A 27783-nucleotide genomic window follows, 5' to 3' on the forward strand; every position below is an offset into this window, starting at 1 on the left:
CCATTCTGACTACATCATAGTATCCAATCAAATTGGTCAGACAAGACTTTTCCTTAAAAAAAAAAACCATGCTGTGTATGAAGTATTACTGCAGTCTTCTGTTGATGATCTTGCAATGGTTCTTTAACCAGTGACTCCATTATTTTCACTGGAACAGAAGTTAAACTAACAGGTCTCTAATTTCTCATCACCCTTTGATCCCCCTTTGTGAATTGGTATACAACTGCACATCTCCAGTCCGTGAGACCGTCCACTGAGTCCAAGGATGCTCTCATAATTATGGCACCATGTTAGAGTTTAATAAGCTTCAGTCCTCCACTTCCCTCCAGAATTGCTTGTGTGAATGTAGATGCAAAATACTCATTCAGTTTGTCGGCTATCTGAGTAGGATCAGCAGTCGAACCATCAATATCAAGTGGACCAATCTGATTCATCCCCTTCCTTCTAGAGTTTATATAAGTAAAGAAGTCTTTGCTGTTTTTCTTTGCATCCTTTGCCAAAGATTTCTTGTAATCTGCCTTCGCTTGCCTAACCTACTTCGTCAATTGATTGCAGATTAGCTTTTATCTACCAGATTTCTATGTCATTTGATAATTTATATGCATTCCATGCATTTTTCTTCTCTGCCATAAGTCTCATTAGTTCATCTGACATCCATTTAGGCCTAAACCTTGAACAGTATTTCTTGGTTGGTATAAAAATCCTAGTAGCTTCCAAGATTAATTTCTTGAATGCTTCTCATTTAGAATTTGCTGTTGGTAACATCATCAGTTGATCCCATTGTATAGAATTTAAAAACTGTCTGAGACACCTGTAGTCACCTTTACAAACACCTTTCTCTTTACCCCCGATGGTAGTTACATCTTTAAGTAAATCCCACATCAGCACACTGTGATCATTGCCACCTAGTGGTTCATTTATCTGCAGATTCTTAATGCATGAAGAATCACTTCTGATAATCAGATCAAGAGTATTAATCCCTCTAGTTACCTCAAACATGCTGCTGTAGAAAACAAACATCCAATAAATACACAAAAGCCCGACTGACCAACCCACAAGTTTCAGTCAATATCTGGGAAATCAAAATTCCCCATTATAAGACAATCTGATTAATTGGCCCACTATTTCTCTGAATAGTTGTTCATTGTACTCATCAGATTCATTAAGCCTATAACACATTCCTACTCTTAATTTTGCTTTCCCAGTGCTTATGTCACACCAAACTGACTCAACATTGCACTCTTCACCCATGTCGGCGGCTGGATGCACTTCCTTAGATTTTATGTTTCTTAACAATCAGCATTACCCCTCCTCCCTTTCTATACACACTGTACTCTCTAAATTCCAATTCTGCATTCCTTATCTGTGTAACACCAAGTCCCTGATATCCCAACAACATCCGCATTCAATGTCTTCACCAGCACCTCAAATTCATTTACTATACTCCTAGCATTGGTGTACATACAAATATACATGCACCAATTCTTACTCTAAGTTACTTGTTCCATGATAACTCCCAGCATTCCTGGAAATCCCCAGCACTTTGATTTCCAGGCTGCTGCTCATTCATTCCAATAGAAGCAGTGCAAGAATCACTTTCATCGATGCCTGTGGCTGCTGTTAATCTATTAGTCTATGAACCCCACAAGCTAGCAGTTTTCCAACCCACCTAACACATGTTAGGTGGGTTGGAAATATTCTTGAACCCTTTCTATTTAAGTGTATCCCATCCCTGTAGAAAATCTCTCCTGTTAATAAGCGCAGACCAGGCTGAGAAAAATTCTACCCCATGAGCCTTGCACAATCTTTCCAGGGGCGAATTGATTGACAAGGCTCTCATCATATACTCCCTGGGCAATTCTGCCCAGACATAATCATGTCTGGCAGAATTGCAGACACTTTCAAATTTAACCCTAACTTGCAACTTTTTTTCAACATTGATCTGTACTTGCTCAGGAAGTCTGCAGATTTCCTACTCTTAATGTCATTAGTGCCAACATGTACAAAAAATATCACTCTTTGTGCCCTTAAAAGATTATATCTGCTCTACAACGTTGTCTACTTTTGCCCCTGGCAGGAAACCCCTGGTCCTGTTCCACCTATCCTTTTTTGCACAATATTTCCCATCTCCCTGATAATAGTCACCAACAATAACTAGCTCCTGTGGGACTAGCACATTCTTCCCCTGAACTTTTCCGCTGTGTTGCCTGATGCGCAAGAGTTAGCTCTGGCATTGATTTGGGCATCTGAGAGCTTGATGGGTCCTCCATTTTAATTCCTTCGAGGGCATCTACCCTACTCTCAAAGTCTCATAGAAGCCCATCAGAATGCTGAGTTAGTTTTTAGTTAATTTTTTGGCAAACTCTGCACCTGGCACACACAAATACATCCTCCTTGGCTAGTTCATGTCCTGTTCCAGAAAGTTCAACAAACATTTCACAAGTTACACATTTTTTTAGGTTGTGGTGCATTGGAGAATTTCCCCCTTCAGTTCTCCCCAGAGCCACAGCACACCCGCTACTTTGTGCATGTTGCTTTACAGCTCTAGTCTGGGGCATGATTTCCATTTAAATACAAGTTAATCAATTAACAATGAAAATTAATAAATTAATAAATTTAATTGATTAATAGACTATACTATACTACACTTGACTATACAATACTATACTATGCTAATACAGTGATACGTATTACGCTATCTAGTTTTATATTATACCTTACACTGTAAGATTTGAGATATACGCTATCAAGTTAAGCTATACCGTAACGATCACAATGTTAAATTAGTTATATCTTTAGCTAAATACAAAAGATATATGCCCAAAAAGTAATTAAAACCTTCAAACTACTTATTTATTACAATTAAATCCCACTATTATTCTGCACTACTGGTTATATGCTACGATGTTTGCGCCCGAAACTCCAATACAATAGCAGTATGAGTAGCGAGTCATAACTTATAAAATCACTAGCTAAATTTAAAAAATAAGCTAACAAATGTTACTAAGCCTATTTAATCTATTTGTAAAACACGAATTAATGTTAATTAATAAAAAATGTGATAAAATGTGTAAGAAAAACTTATCGTTTGCAGAAGCTCAAGAAGTCTACATCTTCACATTTATAATCTCGTTCCCAGACATGTATATATCCAGTTGACCTCTGAATTTATTCAAAGTGTCTTTCTCAACAACCTGCAAAGACAACTTGTTCCAGCAATGACTCACTGGCTAAAAGAACTCTTCCTATAATCTAATCTAAATCTCAAACCCTGTAATTTGAATTTATGACCCCTCGTTCTGGAATTCTTTATAACAGTGAGAATTCACCTTCATTCATTTTACTAACCCTCTCAGAGCCATGTAAACCACAATCAGGTCACCTCTGAGGTGCCTGGTTGTGGTTTACATGGCTTGAATTTAGCAGCATTAAAACATAGCTGCCATTTCTCTGACCATCTCTGAAGTCAAGTCATCCTGAAGGAGCACTGCTTGGCACCAATCATTAATGCTTGAATCACCTACAAATTTTGACATCACGCCTTCTATCCCTTCGCTGATGTCTTTTATGAAAATGGGAAACAACAGTGGCCCAAGGACTGATTCTTGAGAAACCCCACTCCTGACATTAGACCAATCTGAAGAATATCCATTAATCACAACCCTATGCCTTCTGCCCTGCAGCAACCCACAACCCAACTTAGAATCTTACCAGTAATTCCAAACTGTTCAAGCTTATACAGTAACCTCTCATGAGGGGCCAAATGAAATACTTTGCTAAAATCCAAATAAAATATGTCAAAATTATTCCCTAAATCTAGCTCATGAGTAACTTATCAATATAGCCTACTAAATTAGTTAAGCATGATTTACCCTTAACAAAGCCATGTTGTGTGTCCTTCAGAATGCCATATCTATCCAAATGTCTCTGGATTGCACTCTTTATCATTGCCTCTATGATTTTTCTTACCACTGAAGTCAGGGTAACCAGTCTGTAGTTGCCAACTTCACTCTTAGAACTGCTTTTATGTATTGGCACTACAGTGGCACTTCTCTAATCCAAAGGAATCCAGAGTGTATTGAACCACTGATTAACCTCAATGGTTCAATACACTCCCTCGCACTCTCCGTCAAAACTACAGGGCATATGCCACCAACTCCAGGAGCCTTACTTGCCTTTATGCTCAAGAGTTTTTCTAATAAACAACCATCTGTAATTACTGTCACTAATTTCATATGGCTCAGCCTCATTTGCAGAGGCTCTTCTCAAAACAAAGGATCTTTCACCAGCAAACATCAATGCAAAGTACCTATTCAATTCACACACAACATCAGTTGGGTTATCTAAGACTTTCCCACACTTAGTGCAAAAGAATCTGATCTGATTAGCTTTCTACTTTGTATTTATATAAAAGAAAAATTCCTCTCTCCCATTCTTTGCTCCCTTAGCCAATGCTAATGCTTTCTCACATGCAGCCTTCACCTCCCTGACCTTACTGTGGTACTATTACAGATCAACTTGTACCTGTTGTAGGCTTCCATACTTTTCATCACTCTGTAACTGTCCCAGGCTATCTTTTTCAGCTCTATATGACTAGCCAGCCAGATGGTCCTGCATTACTTCTTTAAGTAATGCAGGACCATCAGGTTACTCTTCAGGTTACTTTTTGATCCACCTTTGTGAACTGGAGATACATTTGCACATCTCCAGTCCACAGGTATCACCCCTGAATCCAAGGATGCTCTCATTTGTTATTTGGCTTTTTTCTTTTTTTTTTAGGAGCATTAGCAACTAAGGCCATATTGCTCCGGGATGTGCGGTGGTCATTCCCTGACCTTTCCGCATCCTCCGTATTTGGTGGTGACGGGCTCGAACCCGGGTCTAATCAAGAAGCATGTGCTACGCACTCCTTCCCACCTGGCTACGGAGGCGCCTTGGATGCTCTCATAATTATGGCTAAGTGTTTGCTTACTTCCTTTGCTGCCTCCCTTAATATAAGTGGATAGAGTCCATCCACCCCAGGTGCCTTTTTTATATTTCTCTTCAACGATTTCTCTTACACTTTCCTTTCAGTTATCACAAAATCATTTAGCTCCTTGTCAGAGTTTAATAAACTTCTGGCATTCCCTCTCCTATAGAATTCCTTCTGTGAATGTAGATGAAAAATACCTGTTCAATTCGTCAGCAACCTGAGTGGCATCATCAACAGTTAACCCACTAATATCAAGCAGCCCAATGTGATTCAATCTCTTCCTCCTACTATTAATATAAGCATAGAAGTCTTTGCTGCTGTTCTTTACATTCTTTGTGAAAGACTTCTCATAGTCTGCCTTAGCTTGCCTGAAAAAAGTGATCAATTTTTTTCCCAACATACCTTTATTAATCATCCATATTTTTATTGTCCTTTTCAAAGTAGTCCCCATTTGATAAAATGCACTTACTCCAACATTTCTGCCATTCTTCAAAAACATGGTCAAAGCCATTTTTTGACGTTTTTGACAATTGCTTACAACGTATTCACTTCTGATGACTGGAAATGCTTTCCTCGCAACTCCTTCTTTGGAATAAAAAAAAAGCAGGGTGCAAAGTTAGGGCTGTAGGGCAGACATGGAACACATTTGACATTAATGCTAGCTAATTACTCGACAACAGTATGAACAATGTGAGGTGTCTCATTGTGATGCAGCATTCGCCCAGCTGCATGCAGTTGTAGTCGTTTGCGATGAATGTGATCCCACAAAGTGTGCAGTACAGTTCAGTAGCGAGATCCCGTAACATTCGTGTGACATGGCATAGAATGCTGGTAAACCATTCGTTGAATGTCAAAAAAAATAAATGACCATAACTTTTCCTACGCAAGCCACAGCCTTTGCTTTTTTTAGTGTTGACAATGATATAGACTTCCAAAGAGAGCTTTGTTACTTACTCTCTGAGTCGAAATGATAAAGACATATCTCATCTGTCATTATCACCTTATATAGAACCTCACCATCTTCAGTAACCATCCATGGTGGTTCCCAACAATCCTCCATGCAAACTTACTGTTACTCACATGTGAGTAGTCTTGGAACCCAGCATGCACAAACATGCGTCATATGCAAATTGTCATGGAGAATACCATGCATATTTCCTACTGACATTCTCAACATCGCTGCCAGTTGGCTTACTGTTATATGATGATCTTCTCTCACAATTTCAGAAGAAGTGTTTATAGTTTCTGTAGTCCCAGGACTGCTGATATTTTGTGATTGAATAACGTCCATCTTTAAAAATTCTAAACTAACTGTGAGCTATGTTATATGGAAGCATAGATTCATCCATTTTCTAGAGGCAAAAACAAACTTAGAGAGCAGCATACTGTTCCTCACATGTCACATCTACTCTTACGTAGATGAAACTGAACTGGCATAAACTTGACTGAATTCCAAGATTACACACCATGCACACGTGTAAACTGTGCAGCTGCTATGTGATGTAGCTTGGTTTGGTCTTAACTTCTGCAGCTCAGGAGTTGCAGAAGTTAAGAGTTGTTCATCAAAATTATGATCATTCCTTATTGAACAGATCTCACATGCCATAGGCTTCTGTATCACCTAATAATTTATATGCATCCCATGCATTTTTCTTCTCTGCCACAAGTATCACCAGTTCATCTTGACATCTATTTAGGTCTAGGCCTTGAACATTATTTTTTAGTTCATATCAAAAAAGCCAGAGGCAACTAGAGGGAGTAATACTCTTGATTTGATTATCAGAGTAAACACATGGGTTGTGTTAGGGTAGCTAAGAAAAAGAACAGGTGCATGTATACTTGTGTGTACACCAATGCTAGGAGTTTAGTAAATAAATTTGATGAATTTGAGGTATTGCTCAAAACATCAAAGGCAGATATTGTGGGGATTTCAGAGACGTGGTGTCACACAGATATAAGAAATGCAGAACTGGAATTTGGGGAGTACAATGTCTACAGAAAGGATAGACAGGATAGGAAGGGAGGAGGGGTTATGCTATTAGTTAAAAAACACATAAAATCCAAGGAAGTGAAGCCAGTCGACATCGCTGGACAGTGCAGTGTCGAGTCAGTTTGGTGTGACATAAGCATTGGGAGATCAAAATTGAGAGTAGGAGTGTGCTATAGGCCTAATGACTCTGATGAGTATAATAAGAAACTGTTCGGAGAAATAGAGTGGGCCAGTAAATCAGAGAGTCTTATAATGGGGGATTTTAATTTCCCAGATATTGACTGGAATTTGGGGGCTGGTCACTCACACAGTAGCAAGGCTTTTGTGGATTTATTGGATGATTGTTTTCTACATCAGCATGTTCGGGAGGCAACTAGAGGGAGTAATACTCTTGATTTGATTATCAGTAGTGATTCTTCATGCATTAAGAATCTGCAGATAAATGAACCACTTGGTGGCAGTGATCACAGTGTGCTGAAGTGGGAGTTACTCAAAGAGGTAACTACCATTAGGGGTAAAGGGAAGGGGTATTGCTTTCGTAAAGGCGACTACAATGGACTGAGACAGTATTTAAATTCTATACAGTGGGATCAACTGATGATATTGCCAACAGCAAATTCAAAATGGGAAGCATTCAAAGAACTTATCGTGGAAGCTACTAGGCTTTACATACCAACTAAGAAATATTGTTCAAGGTTTAGGCCTAAATGGTTGTCAGATGAACTAATGAGGCATATGGCAGAGAAGAAAAATGCATGGGATACATACAAATTAACACGTGACACAGACGCCTATGATAGATACAAGTTGATCTGTAACCAAGTTACAAAGGAGGTTAGGCAGGCGAAGGCAGATTACGAGAGATCCTTGGCAAGGGATGCGAAGAAAAACAGCAAAGAGTTCTTTACTTATGTAAACTCTAGAAGGAAGGGGATGAATCAGATTGGTCCACTTGAGATCGATGGGTCAACTGTTGATGACCCTGCTCGGGTAGCTAACAAACTAAATGAATATTTTGCATCGACATTCACACATGAGGAGTTATTCAGCGAGGGGAATGCCAGAGGTGTATTCAACTCTAGCAGTAAGCTAGAGAATCTTGTAATAACTGAGAGCAAAGTGGAGGAGAAATTGTTGAAGATAAACACAAGAAAGGCACCTGGGGTGGATGGGATCTATCCAGTTATATTAAAGGAGGCAGCAAAGGAGGTAAGCAAACCCTTAGCCATAATTATGAGAGCTTCCTTGGACTCAGGGGAGGTACCCATTGACTGGAGATGTGCAAATGTGACCCCAATTCACAAAGGGGGATCAAAGGCTGACACAAGTAATTATAGACCTGTGAGTTTAACTTCTGTTCCCGGAAAATTAATGGAAGCACTGGTGAAAGAAGCACTGCAGGATCATCTAGACAAGACTTCAGTTATAGCTAGGACACAGCATGGTTTTGTTAAGGGGAAGTCTTGCCTGACCAATTTGATTGGATACTATGATGCAGTCACAAAAGAACTGGATGCAGGGAATAACTTTGATATTATATACTTGGATCTTAGAAAGGCTTTTGATACTGTTGCACATGGAAGACTGCTGCACAAATTGGAGCAGTGTGGCATTGGAGGCAAGTTGCTGCTATGGATAAAGGGGTGGTTGAGGGGGAGAAGACAGAGAGTGGTAATCAATGGACACTGCTCATCGTGGACTAATGTTATTAGTGGAGTCCCTCAGGGTTCAGTATTGGGGCCTTTATTGTTTTCTGTATTTATAAATGATATTGATGATGGTATATCAGGCTTAATGTCCAAGTTTGCAGACGATACGAAGGTTGGCAGGGTTGTCAAGGACACTACTGACACTATGCTGCTGCAACAGGATTTGGAAAGGTTGAGCAGATGGGCTTCGAGGTGGCAAATGAAGTTTAACATTGACAAATGTAAAGTACTACATATGGGAAACAGCAACCCCAGAGCAACGTATCAACTCTGTGGTACTACACTGACAGTGGTAGAGAATGAAAGGGACCTGGGGGTGGTGGTGCAGGCAGATATGAAGTTCTCTGAGCAGTGCAGACGAGCTGCAAGAGTAGCTCATGGTGTATTGTCAATGATATATAGGAATTTTTCTAGCAGGGATAAGGAGGTGATTATTCCCTTGTATAAGGCAATGGTCAGGCCACACCTAGAGTACTGTATACAGGCCTGGAGGCCTCATTTCAGGAAGGATGTAGAGCTGCTGGAACGAGTACAGAGAAGGGCAACTAGATTGGTGAATGGGACAAAGGGGTTCTCTTACGAAGAAAGGCTTAAGTTTTGCAAATTACAGTGTCTGGAAACTAGGCACCAGCGGGGTGATCTGATAGAGGTGTACAAAGCCTTGAATGGTTTGAGCATGCTCAATGCTGATGGGATTCTTCCTCTAGCTCAGAAAAATCACCTGAGAGGGCATAAATTCAAATTGAGGAAAGACAGATGTAGGATAGATGTGCGGAAATTTGCCTTTAGCCAGCGGGTGGTTGGTGGGTGGAACAGACTTCCATCCCTTGTCGTGGAAGTTGATAGCCTAAATAAGTTTAAGGCTCAGCTGGACAGGTATTTTGAACGAACAGAGGGGTGAAGTGGAAGTGGTTATTTTTATTTATTTATGTTACTTTTTTTTTTTTTTTTTTTTTTTTGGCTGATGCTGCATAAGCTTGCTTTCTTGCATCAAATGCCTCTACTAATGCTAATGCTAATGCCTAGTAGTCACTATGATTACGTTCCTGAATGCTTCTCATTTTGAATTTTCTGTTGATAAAAGCATCAGCAGGTCCAACTGCAAAGAATTTAAAAACTAAGCCTTTCCCTATATCCTCGGACAGTAGTTGTTTTTAATTAAATTCCATTAGTACACTATGATCACTGCCACTCGGTGGGTCTTTTACCTGCAGATTCATAATGCATGAAGAATGACTGCTGATAATCAGATCAAGGGTATCACTTCCTCTTGTTGCCTCTCTAATATGCTGCTGTAAAAAACAGCAAAAAAGAAAAAAAAAAAAAAAAAAATTCACAAAAGCCTTGCTAGTGTGTGAGTAACCAACACAAAGTCCAGCCAGCATCTAGAAAGTTGAAATCCCCCATTCTGATTTACTGGCCCACTCTTTCTTTGTATAGCTGTTTGGTATACTCATCACAGTCATTAGATCTATAGCATACTCCTACTCTCATTTTTGTTTTCCCAGTGCTCAATGTCACACCAAACTGACTCAACATCGCACTGGTTACCCATATCAACTGGATGAACCCTAGATTTAATATGCTTCTTGATTAAGAGCAAAACCCTTCACCACACCAGTCCTGTCTGTCCTTCCTGTATACATTGTACTCCCCCATTTTGAAATACAGCATCGCTTATGACTGAATGACACCACATCTGATATTCCAACGTCTGCATTTGATGACTTGTGTATCCCCCAAGCTGGCAGTTTTCCAACTCACCTATCACTGCCTCCCAATAGCATCAGCAAACATTCTTGCATCTCTTCTATTTAAGTAGATCCCATTTCTGTAAAAACAGTCTCTCCTGTTAATAAGCACAAACCACACTGAGAAATATTCTACACCATGAGCCTTGCATATTTTTTCCAGGGACAAATTGACTGACAAGCCTCTCAACATGTACTCCCTCCTATCATGTCAGGGCAAAATTGCTAACACTTTCAAATTCAATCCTATCTTGCATGTTTATCCCAATGTTTTCCTTACTTGTTAAGTGCTCTGATCTCCTACTCATCATTAGCGCCAATACCTACAATATCATCTTGTGAAAAAGGCTGTTTAAGCATGGGTAATGCAGCTCCATTTCTACTACCCAGGTACTATGCATGCATTGTTTTATTATATCTCATATTGTGAATACCTTCACAACAAGTGAATACTTTCTTGCCTAGGTATTGCACTACTTCGAATAAGTAACATTTCTCTGGTAGAGAAGACTACTGTTACTTATTCTCAGATAGGCACCTCCACCACCTAGATGGCACTGTTTCAAAGTTGGTTGGCTTCTTCATCGGTGGGTGGGCAGGTACCCTGTTGCAATAGTGACAACTCATAACTGGGTTGCAACAGGGTACCTGCCCACCCACCGATGAAGAAGCCAACCAACTTTGAAACAGTGCCATCTAGGTGGTGGAGGTGCCTATCTGAGAATAAGTAACAGTAGTCTTCTCTACCAGAGAAATGTTACTTATTCGAAGCATATTTTCTTGCATATTTTCTCCAGGGACAAATTGACTGACAAGCCTCTCAACATGTACTCCCTCCTATCATGTCAGGGCAAAATTGCTAACACTTTCAAATTCAACCTGCCCACCCACCGATGAAGAAGCCAACCAACTTTGAAACAGTGCCATCTAGGTGGTGGAGGTGCCTATCTGAGAATAAGTAACAGTAGTCTTCTCTACCAGAGAAACGTTACTTATTCGAAGTAGTGCAATACCTAGGCAACTCATTTTGAAGGTATTCACAATATGAGATATAATAAAACAATGCATGCATACTACCTGGATAGTAGAAATGATGGAGATGCATTACCCATGCTTAAACGGCCTTTTTCATACCCTTTGACATTTCGTCAAGAAATATATTTATAATATTATCTTTTGTTCACTAAAAAGATATCTGCTCTACAATGTCATATACTTTTGCCCTGGCAGACATACCATGGACATCCACAGGAAATTTTTCAGGGGGAGGGGCAAAGCTTGGAGACAAATAATTACATCAATAAATTTTTATTTAATTTTTTAAATAATTATTTAATTAAACAAGTAGATTATAGAATACAGTATTGCATCAACACAAAAACACATACATAATGTATATAAATTTACAATATAAAGGAAACAAGAATTAATATATATATATATATATATATATATATATATATATAACAGTTTTTTTAGTTAATTATTATACCAACTAGATAAATTGGAGAATTTAGCATAAAAGTATTAGGGATGCAAACTATACCCATTTCTGTTTGCCATTTGCCATCTGGCAAATGGCAAACAGAAACAGATAGCTTCAGCTAATTATTTATGGGATATATTGAGTGGAGCTAGCCTTAACGTTCCATTCAATGTATCCATATATCTATAATTAGCTATATTATCATTTTAATTTTACTATTTTATATTATTTTATTTTATGTGTTTATTTATAGGGTACAACAAAGAAGTCCAACTTAGGTTACCTAAACTTGGCCCTTTGAACTAATGAGTATAGTTTGCACCCCTAATACATTTATGCTAAATTCTCCAATTTATCTAATTGGAATTATAATTACCGTATTTCCCCATGTATAAGACGCATCTTTTTTTCAAAAAATTTGGGGTCTAAAAACTGGGTGCGTCTTATACAGTGGTTGTAGATTTTTTTACTTGCATTTCGCGCTCATTGTTTCGCACTTGTTACTGGTATATTAGGTTAAGTTTTGCCACGTTCTGCCCAGAAATGGCTCAGAAAAGATTTTCGTACAGTGCTGAATTCAAATTAAAAGTGATCCAGTTTGCAAAAGTGAATGGAAATCGTGCTGCTGAACGTAAGTTTGGTCCTCCTCCAACTGAGAAAACAATCTGAGACTGGCTACGGGAAGAAGAAAACACCACGGCAGAAGAAGGCCATGAGAGGCAAGTCAGCAAAATAGCCTGATTTAGAGAGGGAACTGAAGATATGGATTGAACAGCAAAGGGTAATTGGAATTCCTGTGTCCACAAAGATGGTTCAGCATGAGGCAAGAAGAATTGCTGATGAAAAATAAGTTACTGATTTCAAAGGAGAACACAATTGGTGCTTCAGGTTCATTAAATGGAATGGACTAAGCATGCGTACACGCATCAGACTTGCCCAAAAGATGCCTGAAAGCTATGAGCAGAAGGTCCTTGAATTTCATCGTTTTGTCATTCAATGTCAGAAGACACCAGTTTGATTTGGGACAGATTGCAAATATGAACAAAGCCCCCCTTCAATTTGATTTCCCAAGTAGCAGAACTGTTGATAAGAAGGGGGTGAAAACTTATGTTGTTATGTGGTTTTTAGGAGCATTAGCAACTAAGGCCATATTGCTCCGGGATATGCGGTGGTCATTCCCTGACCTTTCCGCATCCTCCGTATTTGGTGGTGACGGGCTCGAACCTCGGTCTAATCAAGAAGCGTGTGCTACGCACTGCTGTTCCTTCCCACCTGGCTACGGAGGCGCCTGGTGAAAACTGTAATTGTGAAGACAAGTGGACATGAAAAGAGCCGTTATACAGTTGTTCTAGCTTGTTGTGGCGACGGAACCAAGCTGCCTCCTATGCTGATTTTCAAACGCAAAACAATGCCAAAAGAAGACATTCCTCGAGGAGTGATTGTCCACGTTCATGACAAGGGTTGGATGGGATGAAGATCTGGTTTGAGAAAGTTTGGAGCAGGAGACCAGGTGGGCTCTTACGCAAACCTGCCCTATTGGTGCTCGGTCAGTTCAGGGCACACATAACAAAAAACACAAAGAAGATTGCTGCCGAGCAAAAAACAAAACTTGCCATCATACCTGGAGGCTTGACATCCCAGCATGGAACACCAGCAAGAAGAGTAAAGAAACCAACTGTAGGAGAAGTTTGTACCTGGGTGAAAAGATCCTGGGATAATATCAAGATTGAAATCGTTGTTAAGTCATTTAAGAAGTGTGGAATTTCAAATGCCATTTCAAATGCCATAGATGGAACTGGGAACGAGGCAATATATGAAGACAGTGATTCGTCATCAGACACAGATGAGGACAAGCTAATGGATGGGAGGTCTGACAGTGATGAGCTGTATGAATTTTGATGAATAAAACTTGAGTTCAATAACTTTACGTAATACATTTTTTTTTTTAATTTTGGACCCCAAAATCAAGGTGCATCTTATACATGGGGAAATACGGTAACTAAAAAATTGTTATATACAGACAGATGTAATGTACAATCATAAATTTCATGGCATTAATCTGTTCTGTCACTCTTTCTCCTTTTCTATTTCTTATATTCTTTTACGTAACTTCATATATATATATATATATATATATATATATATATATATATATAGATAATAATAATTTCAATAATCACATATCGTATAAGAATTGAATTCTCCGTCAATCTCTTGGAAACCTATTGATGACATTTTCAATAAATTTCTTCTTTACCACTTCCTCTTCTAGTTTCTTCCTGTGCACACTAATCATACATAAACCTTATAGGCGAGTTTCTGAGATAGTGGACATCTTAACCATGTTTTCACACATCTCAAGGTGCTGAAATTTCTTTCAATGGTACAGGTCGTAACAGGTAATGTCATACCAATAGTTATTGCCGAATTAATAGAAGGGAAATAGTCGCAATGTTCCAAAACTTCTGGTAAAGTTTGGGGAATATCAGTCGATGAATCAAAAACAGGAACTCCGTTTTATTGCTGCAATAGATGAAACACGTGTTCTATGGTTACCCCGCCGAGGGCCGAAGCCAGCCAACCCATAATAAAATTTTAAGGCAGACAAAGCGTCCCATGGTCGAGGGTGTAAGCTTACATATCTCAATCACTTTTACGATTATAATTTGTGGAATTTTTTACTCAATTCCACGGAGGGGCAAGTGCCCCGTTTGCCCCCCTCTGCCAACACCCATGCCGTGGACCTATTCCACCTATCCTCCTTGAACAATATATTTCCTGTTTCCTTGACAATAGCGTCATCAACAATAACTACCTCCTGTGAGATCAGTGCATTCTGCCTTGGGGACTGTCAATGTGTTCCTTAACCAAATGATTGTCGCCAAACATCTATACAGAGAAATAGAGCGAACCAGCAAATCAGATTGTCTTATAATGGGGAATTTCAACTTCCCAGATTTTGACTGGAACTTGTGAGTTGGTCAGCTTTTGTGGATTTATTGGATAATTGTTTTCTACAACAGCATGTTCAAGACACAACCAGAAAGAGTAATACTTTTCATCTAATTATCAGCAATAATTCTTCATGCATTACAAATCAGCAGATAAAGAAACCACTAGGGAGTGATCACAGTGTGCTGATGTGGAATTTACTCAAAGATTTAACTACCATCAGGGATAAAGGGAAGGGTTTTTGGTTTTGTAAAGGTGACTACAGTGGTCTCAGACAATTTTTAAATCCTATACAGTGGAATCAACTGATAATGTTACCAAAAACAAATTCTAAATGGGAAGCATTCAAAGAATTAATCTTGGAAGCTACTAGATTTTTCATACCAACTAAGAAATACTGTTCAAGGTTTAGGGCTAAATGGATGTCAGATGAGCTAATGAGACTAGTTGTTTGTTTGGGGTTTAATGGCGCAAGAGCAACTTCGGCTATATTGCGCCTAATGAGACTCGTGGCACAGAAGAAAAATGCATGGGATGCATATAAACTATCAGGTGACACAGAAGGCCAGATATAAGCTAGTCTCTAATCAAGTCACAAAGAAGGTTAGACAGGTGAAGGCAGATTACAAGAAATCCTTGGCAAAAGATGAAAAGGAAAAAAAAGCGTTCTTTACTTGTGTAAACTCTAGAAGGAAGGGGATGAATCAGATTGGTCCACTTGATATTGATAGTTTGACTGTTGATGATCCTGCTCAGGTAGCTGACAAAATGAATGAGTATTTTGCATCTACATTCACATGAGGAGATATTCAGGGAGGGGAATTTCAAAAGTTTATCGAACTCTGGCAGGGAATTAAATGATTTTGTAATAACTGAAAGCAAAGTGGAGGAGAAATTGTTGAAGTTAAACATAAGATTATTATATTAAAGGAGGCAGCAAAGGAATTAAGGAATAAAATAAACAAACCCTTAGCCATAATTAAGAGCTTCCTTGAACTCAGGGGAGGTTCCCATGGACTGGAGATGTGCAAACGTGTCCCCAATTCACAAAAGGGGATAAAAGGGTAACACGAGTAATTACAGACTTGTTATTTTAACTTCTGTTCTAGGGAAATTAATGGAGCCGCTGATTAAAGAAGTACTGCAGGATCATTTAGACAAGACTGCAGTAATAATTCATACATAGTATAGGGGACATAGTTAAGGGAAAGTCTTGTCTGACAAATTTGATTGGATACTATGATGTGGTCACAATGGAACTGGATGCAAAAAATAATTTTGATATCACATACTTGAGTTTAAGAAAGCTTTTGATACTGTTGCACATAGAAGGCTACTGTACAAATTGGAGCAATATGGCATTAAGGGCAAATTGCTGTTATGGACAAAGGGATGGTTGAGTGGGAGAAGACAGAGTGGACAATGCTCTTTATGAACTAATGTTATTAGTGGAGTTTCCCAGGGTTCAGTGTTGTTTTCTGTATTTATTAATGATATTGATGAAGGTATGTCATGCTTAGAATGTCCAAGTTTGGACATTCTAAGACATGAAGGGTGGCATGGTTGATAATGACATAAATGACAATGCACTACTGCAACAGGATCTAAAAAATTTGAGCAGATGGACTGAGAGGTAGCAATTGGAGTTTAACATCAACAAATGTAAAATATTGCATATGGGTAGCAGTAACCCCAGAGTAACATATCAACTGTGTGGTACTACCCCTGGGTAGTGAAAAATGGAAAAGACCTGGGGTAATTGTGCAATCAGATATGAAGTTTTCTGGGCAGTGCATACAATCTGCAAGAGTAGCTCATGTCAATGGTGTCTTGTCAATGATATATAGGAAATTTTCTAGCAGGGATAAAGCTATGGTCAGGCCACACCTTGATTACTGCATACAGATCTGGAGGCCTCATTTTAGGAAGGATGTAGAGCTGCTGGAACGAGTACAGGGAAGGCCAACGAAATTGGCAAATGGAACAAAGGGAACAAGAAGAAAGGCTTAAGTTCTGCAAACTGCAGTGTCTTCAGACTAGGCACCAGCAAGGTGATCTGATTGAGGTGTATAAGGCCTTGAATGGTAATGAATGTGACCAAGACTATTGCACTATTTGTTAAATGCAATTTATGTTAATTAATCAAAAAAGATGCAAAAAAATTATGTTCTCAAGAGCTCAAGATTCTTAATCTGCACACTTCATAATCAAAGAAATATAAGACAGACAACCTAACCTAATCCATGTGTTTACTTGTACCTCAATGACTCCCAAATGAATAAATGGTAATGAATATGACCAAGACTATTACACTATTTGTTAAATGCAATTTATGTTAATTAATCAAAAAAGATGCAAAAAATTTCAAAAAAAAATTATCTGTTCTCAGGAGCTCAAGATTCTTAATCTGCACACTTCGTAATCAAAGAAATATAAGACAGGCTCAGTTTTAGAAGGATTTAAATTAACTAAGTTCTCTGCCCCATTGGAGAATTACCTGGTGATCAGCCTTTAAGGAATTGGTAATGGCTTTTGAGAAGTTGAAGTTGTTCGCGCAGGGCAAGATTTCTCAAACTGGAAGGTGGAATGCAATGTGCTACATAGCAAAACTATGGATAGGTTTTGAAGTCAATGGAAGAAGGTCATTAATATACAACAGGAAAAGACAGGGAGAAAGAACTGAACCTTGGGGAACCCCAACGTTAGTGAAGAAGTTAGAAGACAGATCAATCTAATATCACCTTCAGTGAGCAGTCAGAGAGAAAACTGGATACCCAATAACAGAAAACTGTTGACAATCCATAAGGTGCAAGCTTATTTAGAAGGCCTTTATGCCAAACACAATCAAAATCCTATGAAATGTCAAGAGCAACTGCTTGAGTTTCAAACTTTTTCATTGAATTTGTCCTTTGATGGGTAACATATGCTGCCATTACATCACCAGTGGATCGATACTGATGGAATCCATACTGGTGATTATTAATCAGATGGAAGGTTTCAAGATAGTTTTAAGAATTAATGGATTTTAAGGTGGAGTATGAAATAAAGGATTTATCCATTACTTTAAAAAGAATAGAAGTGCAATGGGATAACTGAATGGGAGTTATTTGTCACCCTTTATAGGAACAGACTAGATGTGAGCAAACTTCTAAGCAGAAGGAAAAACACCAGTGGAACAGAAGAAAAGCGGAAAAGGTGACACAGAACAGGAGTAACCTCAAGAGCAGATTTTGAGAATAAGTGGAGAAATAACATCAGGATCTGGCACTTTCTTGCCATCAAGATTGTCCAAAATTCTGATATCCTTTTGATGGAAGACCACAGGAAGCACTGAGTGAAGTGTACTGAGAATGGTATGAGGTGATTTACCAAGATTGTCAATACAAGAGTTAGAAGAAAAGCAAGATGCAAGCAGATCAGCTTTATCTTTAACTATGGTGGAAACAGAACCATTACGTTTTGGCAGAGGTGGGAGTAGGGATGGGTAAAAGCTGCAACCAATAGCTTTGGCAAGAGACCAGAATGCTCAACTGCCATTTGGACAAGAAGCAAGTTTTCTACTCAGTCTATTCAAAATGTAGTTTGGACTGATCAATAACTGGTTTTCAATTGTTGCAAGCTTTGATGCAGGCAGAAAATGAACCTGAAGATTTCAATGCAATCTAATTGCAATATGGAACATTGTTATCTTAAACAGCCTTACCACAGTTATTGGAAAATCAAGATTTGGATGAAGGACAAGATTTTAACGTGGGGTACAGAATAAAGGATTTCATCCTTACAAGAATAATTTCACTGATACAATCTGAGCAAACACTGACATCAGATATATCAGTTTTTGCTCAGATTTAAAATAGTAATCCAACCAAGGAATATAAGAACAAAAATCTGTCAGATCATCCTAGTTTACATTCTTGTAATGCCAAACAGCTCGATGTTGAGAATTGTTATGAGAACGGTTCCACTGGAGAAGAGACCATCACTAAGTTGTAATATAAGGTGCCCAGAAGATCACTCACCTTGACGATGTACTTGGAAGGGGTGTTTGTGAGTAAAAGATCAAGAGTGTTGGTTGTGTGATTGGATTGCCTACTATTCTAGTAGGTAAATGAATAATCCATGCAATTACAAAAGCCTCTGCATCAAGACAAGCTCGGTTTGTGCGACTAGAAAATGGAAGTCAGCTGGAGTTGTAAACATGAAAATCACCAGGGAAAATTACCTCACTGTTAGGAAAGTTGGACTGGAGAAAATCAAGTTTCATAGAAAGGAAGTCAGAGACTTCCAAATGATTAGTGGAGTTGAGGGAATCATAGAGGCAACAGATGAATTTGATAGAATGGGGTAGAGAGGTTTTAAGCCAGAGAAGCTTTATTAAGCTTTGATTAAGTAGATATTCCCTGCCAGAGAAGATTCCAAATTGCTGCCTCCAACAAGAAATATCAGAGTAGCTATATATGCACAAGTACCACCTTAGATGTCAAAGGAATTGTCCAGGAAATAATCAGGACACCTGAGATGGGCAGTGGTTGAATCAACTGATAATTGGGATTCTGTCAGAATAAGTAAGTGGGAGTTCTCAGGATGTAAGTGGAAACGGACATCAATGAAACTGGAGAGAACACAATTTGTGAACTGATTAAGGAAGAGTTGGAAAGGTTTAGATCTTTTTGCAGATAAGTTTATTCTATTAGTTTAACTGTTCATGATGTATTCAGTAGTAACAAAATGTGTGGAGGCCATACTGTCTGAAGTAATGGAATCTTTGGATATGACATACATAACGTGGCCTCGGCAATGCCCCCTGCATATACACTACTCTGTCTCCTTCCAGTCACTATCTGGCAGAGTAGAGGCAGTGAAATTATATACTAGCTGATTCAGATATCTCCTAGAGCAGAGTTTGGCAACCTGCAGCTCTTTGAACATGTAACTGCAGCTCTAACTTTTAACCCACATGAAGTTTGTTTGTTTGTTATTTGGTTTTTAGGAGCATTAGCAACTAAGGCCATATTGCTCCGGGGATATGCGGTGGTCATTCCCTGACCTTTCCGCATCCTCCGTATTTGGTGGTCACGGGCTCGAACCCCAGTCTAATCAAGAAGTGTGTGCTACGCGCTGCTACTCCTGCTCACCTGGCTACGGAGGTGCCCCCACATGAAGCATAATTTGAAATAGAGTTATAGGACTTAAAAATCAAGGACGTGTGGAGGGCAAGACTAAAACGCCTTAAAACTGAAATTGAGGATTTGGAAAGGCAAAAGGCTGCCCTTGCAATTCTACACAAATGGACCACGATAGATGAGTTGACAAAGCAAGACCAAATTGTGTTCAAAGCTTGGAGTAGCTTACTGGACAAGTATATAAATTTCAAAATATTTGCATTTGGACTTCTCTCAGTTTTTGGTTCGACGTATTTCTGTGAGCAAAAATTTTTGAACATGAACCATATTTAAAATAAATCAAGAAACCGTCTGCAATGCAAGTCTCTCAGCATGTTTAAAGATGAAAATTACAGCATACTCATGTGATGTTGAGAGACTAGCTCAAGAAGTTCAGCGCAAAAGTCACATTAATTCGTACCTAATTGGATGTTTGTTACATTTTTTCAGTATTAATAAATAATTTCAAAATATATATGTTTTTAATAAAACACCTTCGCACTCTCCATTTCTTAAAAAACTCCTCCCTCCCCCCAGCTTGAGTTGAGATGCAGCTCATAGGAGTCTTTTTTTTTTTTTTTTAATTTAAATCAAAAATGGCTCTTCACACAAAAAAGGTTGCCGACCCCTGTCCTAGACAGTAACCAACATGTTTGGTCCAGTGGACTATCTAATGGCTGGACTGCAAACACCGTTTTATGGAAGATTGAATCTCGCAGGTACACCTTGGCTTCCAGAATTGCTAGAGGGTAAAAAGTCTTACAAATGTACCTCTCAGAATTAGCACAGAGTGTGAGCTTCTACCTTCTTGTGAACCACACAGTTTGCATGCCACCAACATAAGTAACTTTACATGTGTATACGTAGCCATCTGTCATTAAGCCTGTGATCTGTATGCAAACCAAATAGTATGTTGTTCCCGTAAATATAACCAGATATATACACAATAGTATGAGTTCAGTGACTTTAAAAATATCCTGTAGTACAAGCAAACTTTATGATGTATATGTATGTGATGTGCAATGTAGAGTGGTGGAACAACTTGGACAGGACCAGATGAAAGTCATGCTCTTCACAGATGACCTCTGCATGTGGGGAGAGAGCAGGGAACAAGTGCAACGGCAAGTTGATATATGGGCTAGAATAGCCAATGAATTTGAACTAGTTTTCAGTCAGGAGAAGAGTGAATTAATGGTTCTAAAGAGAAGTGGCGAGCTTGACACATACATTACAATGAAAGTATTAAAAAAAGTAAGAGATTACCTCAATCTTTTTCGTGGAATGCTTCCAGTCAGTTCTCTCCAAATGTAACGAATAAAATAAGATGAAAAAAACAAAAAAAAAAACAAATTAATGAATTCATTCCCTCACTCATAGAGATACAACCAAATTCGACAAGCAACGGAATCGAAAGCCGAGAGTCCCAACTCTACCCCGAAACACATCAAACCACCACAGCAAGACCATGAGTGTGAGAAGACACTGTCAGAATAAATAATTAAAATCACGATTAAAAATTGGATGAACACTCAAATTAAATAAAATGCACAGCTGTTTCCCTTCCTTAAGCAGACCATGCTTCTCGGCTGATTGCCGTGTTCACAGGATGGGAATATCGCGAAGTGTTTTTGGCTCTTAAAATAGAGATTTGTATTGATGCATGCGTAAAAAAAGACCAGAAATCCAAAATTAGGTAAGGACGTCGCACATTGATAGAATTTTTGTGTAGTTTCATTTCAAGCATTTCAGATCGGAAGCGGTTTTAATTATTTATTCTGACACAATGTCTTCTCACACTCATGGTGTTGCTGCGGTGGTTTGATGTGTTTTGGGGTGGGGTTGGGGCTCTCTGCTTTCGATTCATTCTGGTGCACGTCCAATTTGGTCGTATCTCTATGAGTGAGGGAATTCATTAATTCTTTTTTTCATCTTATTTTATTCGTTACATTTGGAGAGAACTGACTGGAAACATTCCAAAAAACAAAGATTGAGGTAATCGCTTACCTTTTTTTTAATATATTGAAAAATTGTGGAAGTTATTGAGCCTTGCGCGCTGAAATTTTTACTAATTACAATGGAACGGAAACAGCTCAAAATGGTTAACTTCAAGTATCTAGGAAGCACCATTACAAAGACTGGAGTAATAGACAAAGAAATAAGTAGAAGGATACAAGCAGGTGGGAATTTCTATAGGAAGACAAGAGATCTGATCTGGAACATACCACTGAAGTGTAAGAAGGCACTGAATACACGAAGTGTATCAGGCCGTACCAATTCTGACATAAGCATCTGAAACTTGGATTATTGAGGAAAAAGGATGAAAGCAGAATTCAGGGGGCAGAAATGAGATTTGTGAGAAGATAGCCAGAAAGACAAGACGTGACAAAATTGGGAATGATGTGATTAGGGAGAGAATTCAGGTTGAAAAACTCCAGAATAGGATTGAAAAGTCCCGTTTTAAATGGTTTGGACATGTCAAGAGGATGAATGAGAGGTGTTTGCCAAGAAGAATGTTTGATTTACAATTAAAGGACAATTATGTAAGTAATTGTCCTTTAATTGTCCAAGTGGGAGACCAAGAATGAGATGGCAAGACATGACAAAGACCGATGTCATTAAGAGAGGAGGAAACAAGTGAAATCAACAACGGAGAGAAGTACACGGACAGGGCATGGTGGCGAGGCTTCATATGTCGACCCGTGGAATAGCGGAAAGATGATAGATGATGTGTACATGATATATAACTATATTCACAGGTTGATTTTTGTGAAAATGAACGAAAATGAAAATCTCAAAATGAACATTTCAACCAATGTTCTGCAGACTCAATTTTTACTTCCTCTGCCTGAGATCGACCAACTACAGCAACAACTGAAAAAACAAGTCAGCAATATTCCTAAAAGAAACAGTGCTCAGATGGTATCTGTTAGTTTTTATAATAAAAAACTAAGTTGTTTTTTTTGCTGAATTAAAATGGTCTTTTATTAATTATTACTTACATAATTATTCCCATACCTTATTCTACATGCCTTTGCCACTCATCTCCAGTTATATCCCTTCCATCCTTAATTCCAGCAAACCCTCCCTCACCCAATGCTTAACACAATTTTCAGAAAAACATACAACTATAAGGCAAATCATAGAATGCCACTGGTGCAGATATTGCTGATAATTCATAACTCCACCCTTCAAGGTGGGGGGGGGTGAATTACAATTGCTAGAGGAGGCGTGTTTATACACTCCAGCTAATACCAAAACGATAGTCACTTACTTTAGTAGATACAGATGCCAAACAGTCAACTTCTCATGTCAGTCAACCTTCTTACCATACAATCAACTTCTAGAAAATCATAACAAAAACAGAAAATATTCCAACGTTTAGAGATTTTATTCCCAAGTCAGAAAAAAAAAAAAAAAAAAAGCCTATCAGATATCATGCAACTGACAGAGAATTAAACACTCACTCCACCAGTCTGATAATAAAGTTGAAGACATCCCAAATAACTGATAATATACTGGGAGAAATTAATATATTAAACAGAGTAAGAGGAACATCTGTGTGAAATCAAATTACATTTATTAAATTAGTATTGGTAACAGCAAAATGGAACAAGGAAGCAAAGCTTATATAGCATCAGTCAAAAAAAATAACTTTCTTTCACCCATATAATTTGCCCATTCTTTCTAATAACTTGACCAAACCTTCTTTAAATTTATTCAGGCTACCCACTTCCACAATACAGGGTGGAAGTTCATTCCAATAGTCAATTACTCTCTGGATAAGTAGGAATTTCCGCATATCTATTCTGCAACTATCCTTTTTCAATTTAAATTTGTTCCGTTGATTTGTCACAACTGAGGAGTAACGAAGCTTTCAATATTTAAAAAAATAGACTTTATACATGCTCGTGCATTTCAATCTCATCTTTACAACCTTCAGCTGTGTCTAAAAAAAGTGAAGACAGAACTGAGCACAACTGCATGTCAGCAGCTTATCACTGTCTTTACTGTTTTCTTCACAAAGTCAAAGCTGCTCAGGGAGAGGTTGTAATGTAAAATTATATACAGTCTATTTGTTATTGTTTAATTTTCCAAATGCAATAAATATAATTCCATGCAGTGAAGTTCCATGCAGTTCCTCATATTATTTGGTGAACCTGCACAATTCAATTATGACATTAGCATTAGTAGAGGCATTTGATGCAAGAAAGCAAGCTTATGCAGCATCAGCCAAAAAAAAAAAAAAAAAAACCACACTTCCACTTCACCCCTCTGTTCGTTCAAAATACCTGTCCAGCTGAGCCTTAAACTTAGTTAGGCTATCAACCTCCACCACAAGGGATGGAAGTCTGTTCCACCAACCAACCACCCGCTGGCTAAAGGCAAATTTCCGCATGTCTATCCTACATCTGTCTTTCCTCAATTTGAATTTATGCCCTCTCAGGTGATTTTTCTGAGCTAGAGGAAGAATCCCATCAGCATTGAGCATGCTTAAACCATTCAAGGCTTTATACACCTCTATCAGATCACCTCGCTGGTGCCTAGTCTCCAGACACTGTAATTTGCAAAACTTAAGCCTTTCTTTGTAAGAGCACCCCTTTGTTCCATTCACTAATCTTGTTGCCCTTCTCTGTACTCGTTCCAGCAGCTCTACATCCTTCTTGAAATGAGGCCTACAGACCTGTATACAGTACTCTAGGTGTGGCCTGACCATTGCCTTATACAATGGAATAATCACTTCCTTATCCCTGCTGGAAAAATTCCTGTATATCATTGACAATACTCCATGAGCTACTCTTGCAGCCCGTCTGCACTGCTCAGAGAACTTCATATCTGCCTGCACAACCACCCCCAAGTCCCTTTCATTCTCTACCACTGTCAGTGTAGTACCACAGAGTTGATACGTTGCTCTGGGGTTGCTGTTTCCCATGTGTAGTACTTTACATTTGTCAATGTTAAACTTCATTTGCCACCTCTCAGCCCATCTGCTCAACCTTTCCAGATCCTGTTCTCATAGACATTCAGTTCTCATATCTTCAGTTAACATACCCAACTTTTGTTATACACAGTAAACTCTCCATTAACCCTCCTTGCTTCTGTACAAGTGGTATCGAAACCTGATGAAAGTAAAATGTTCAACATCTGACTTTTGATTCACACTGAATATCTGATTCACTTGATCTAAAGACTTCTTTATTTTGGAGGGAAGGAAGCTTAACACAGCCATTGCTTTGACCTAGAGAAAATTCTGTTCTTTCATTTTGATTTGAGTCCTCCAGGCAGCCACAACTTTCCCTTGTGTGCGCCCCAGTTATATGACAGACTGCTTATGACAAACTATCATATTACTGTTGTGAAATAAACTTATTAATGCATTAGGAATTTATTTCTGTATGAAAAGCATACGTAGATATTTTGCTGAGTGTGTGGACTCGCATTATTTATTTCCAAAATCGTCAATCTTATAAATACAATATTATTAAAATACGCTTGATATATTCGTCAACACTACAATAAAAACCTATTTTTATGCGTGAATAAAGCTGATGACACAAATTCTAAGTTTACCATTTTCACTCTGTGTAAATCTGAACGAGATAAGTGAATGAAGTTTTGTTTTTACACGACAAAATATACTTTTGAAACATAACATGATACATATGTATGTCAGTGGATTGTGACAACATAAAAGAACTGTCTTTCCTTTCCTTTCCTTCCCTTCGAATAAGCAACTGAATTTGATCAATGCCACTAAATAAATTAAATTAGATTTTTTTTTATTATTATTTAAAGTGGCTGAGATAAACACGAACCTGAATTGGTATACCAACTTCCGGCATGGGTAGCACGACGTACCGACGGCTGTGTAGACATGGTGTTTAATCAGCCTTCGGGCAGAAACAGTGAAGTAACTGCTTCTATGAGCTTAACAAATTAAAGTCATAAAAGGCCCATCAAAAAAAACAAACTAAAATATATAAGAAAAGAAGCACAAAGGAAGCCCAATGTATACGGCCTCAAGAAAAGATTTATTTTTGAACAAGTCCGCCCTCTGCCGATAAAAACATTTCACGTTTACCGATGTATTGCCCACTACATTAAATGTAGATACAGAAACTCCCCGACTTACGTAATAATAGACTTACGGAAATTAGACTAAGATTTTGCCGGCCGGTGCAAACTTAAAAAATCATGGAAATATCGTAATGTGAACCCAATAATCCATTTTTTTTTTTTTTTTTTTTTTTGTAATTCGTTCCAAGTCCTCGGAAGTTGAAAATTTCGCTGTATACTAAGCTATTCATCTTTCTAAAAGGTCATATTTATAATGGAAATTGCACTACACTTTCATTGTTATCATATGTTCCTGTTATGAGAATCAATTTTGAACGCCTTTGTGATGTTTTTCTAAAGCACGTTTCTGGAGGTCACAACCATAAAACAATTTGCACTTTTCGGTTTAATGGCTTTTCTGTTCGTGCATCTAATAATAAACTGGTAGTAAACTCGATCTTACTGCATTTGGGAGAATACCAATAACTGCAATTGTGTAGGTTTTTACGTTATTATGGTCAAATGAGTTCCCCTTCGCCGAAATTTTCAATCATATAAAAAAACAAATTTTCAGAAACTTCTCTTCATTCTTATTTACGTATTACAATGACGAAGGGAAAGCGACCAACGAAAACTGCAAGTGGTTGTAATGCCAGGAAACGAAACAAAATTGATTTAGAAATGAAAATGATTAAGAAGCACGACAACACTTGTCATCTATTGCAAGGGAATTAGTCCTCGCTGCTTCAACAGTGGATACTATTTTAAAGGACAGTGAACATAATCCGCGATCTTTATGGGAAGTCTGCTGTGACAGAACATTTTTGGGAGAAGCATCATCAAATCTCCCCAGACGAGACTGTAATCGTCGACCATGCTCATAGATTTTGGAACCGCAAATGCCTTGAGAGCTTACAAACTTGTTCATCCGAGAACAATACCATTAACAGAGACAGGGGAGTTCGTATGCATCCCCTCCTTGAGGCTGTAGTACTCGGACGGAATGATCGATTCCGTCTAGCACGCTCCCGAGCCATTTCCGCTTCTAGTACGCATGAGGGAAACACCACCCATGCGCCTGTGGAACCACGTGAGCCGTGAACCTGCTATTTAAGGATGTGTACAATTAAAAATGTACTGTTGAGAAAGGAGGCGGAAGCCTCTGAAAGCTTCGGTATCCGGTATTTTGTCTTTTAACGTTTTATAATACTTTTATCGTATTTTATTTTAAATAGTTTTAATTGTTTTAATAAATATCTATGTTATGTACATTTATTTTGGAGTATTAAATTATTATTTTAATACAACACGGTTGGTGTATCAATTTAATTGTTTGTGAATGCAAAAATACTAATTATCATTTTTTTTTCTCGCTTTCATCCAGTAAAATAATCGTTTCAATCTATTCAGAAATAAGTTCAAATGAAAGTGCTGGCATATACACTAAGTGGAAACTTTATTAGGTACACTAAATCTTATAATGAAATGAAGTGCTACTTCAGTAGTAAATAAAAAAAAGTGAACGAGAATGAGCAATATAATAGATTCAAGTGACCTTTAAAGTTGCACACCAGTCGGCAACAGAGGCGCCAGTATCTTGGAAATTGCAACCTTGCAGCAATTTTCAAGTAAAATTTTGTATAAAGATTGGTAAAATAAGCAAATAACATCCAACCAACGGTATCCCTGTGGTCGGAAACAGTTGCT

General features: G+C 38.3%; 1 protein-coding gene across 1 annotated transcript in view; it reads right to left on the reverse strand.

Moving 5' to 3' along the window:
• LOC150088649 (protein MEMO1) overlaps window positions 1-25952 on the reverse strand; it is a 140477-nt gene extending 114525 nt beyond the window's left edge. The window contains exon 1 of the mRNA XM_090370846.1: window positions 25836-25952. Coding sequence (XP_090226972.1) covers window positions 25836-25896 — 61 coding nt within the window. The 5' untranslated portion in view covers window positions 25897-25952. The remainder of the gene's footprint in view (window positions 1-25835) is intronic.
• Between the last annotated feature and the right edge of the window lie 1831 nt (window positions 25953-27783).

This window comes from Mastigoproctus giganteus, chromosome 3 (assembly GCF_048544385.1).
Source record: "Mastigoproctus giganteus isolate SK-2022 chromosome 3, ASM4854438v1, whole genome shotgun sequence".
Classification (NCBI taxonomy): Eukaryota; Metazoa; Arthropoda; class Arachnida; order Uropygi; family Thelyphonidae; genus Mastigoproctus; species Mastigoproctus giganteus.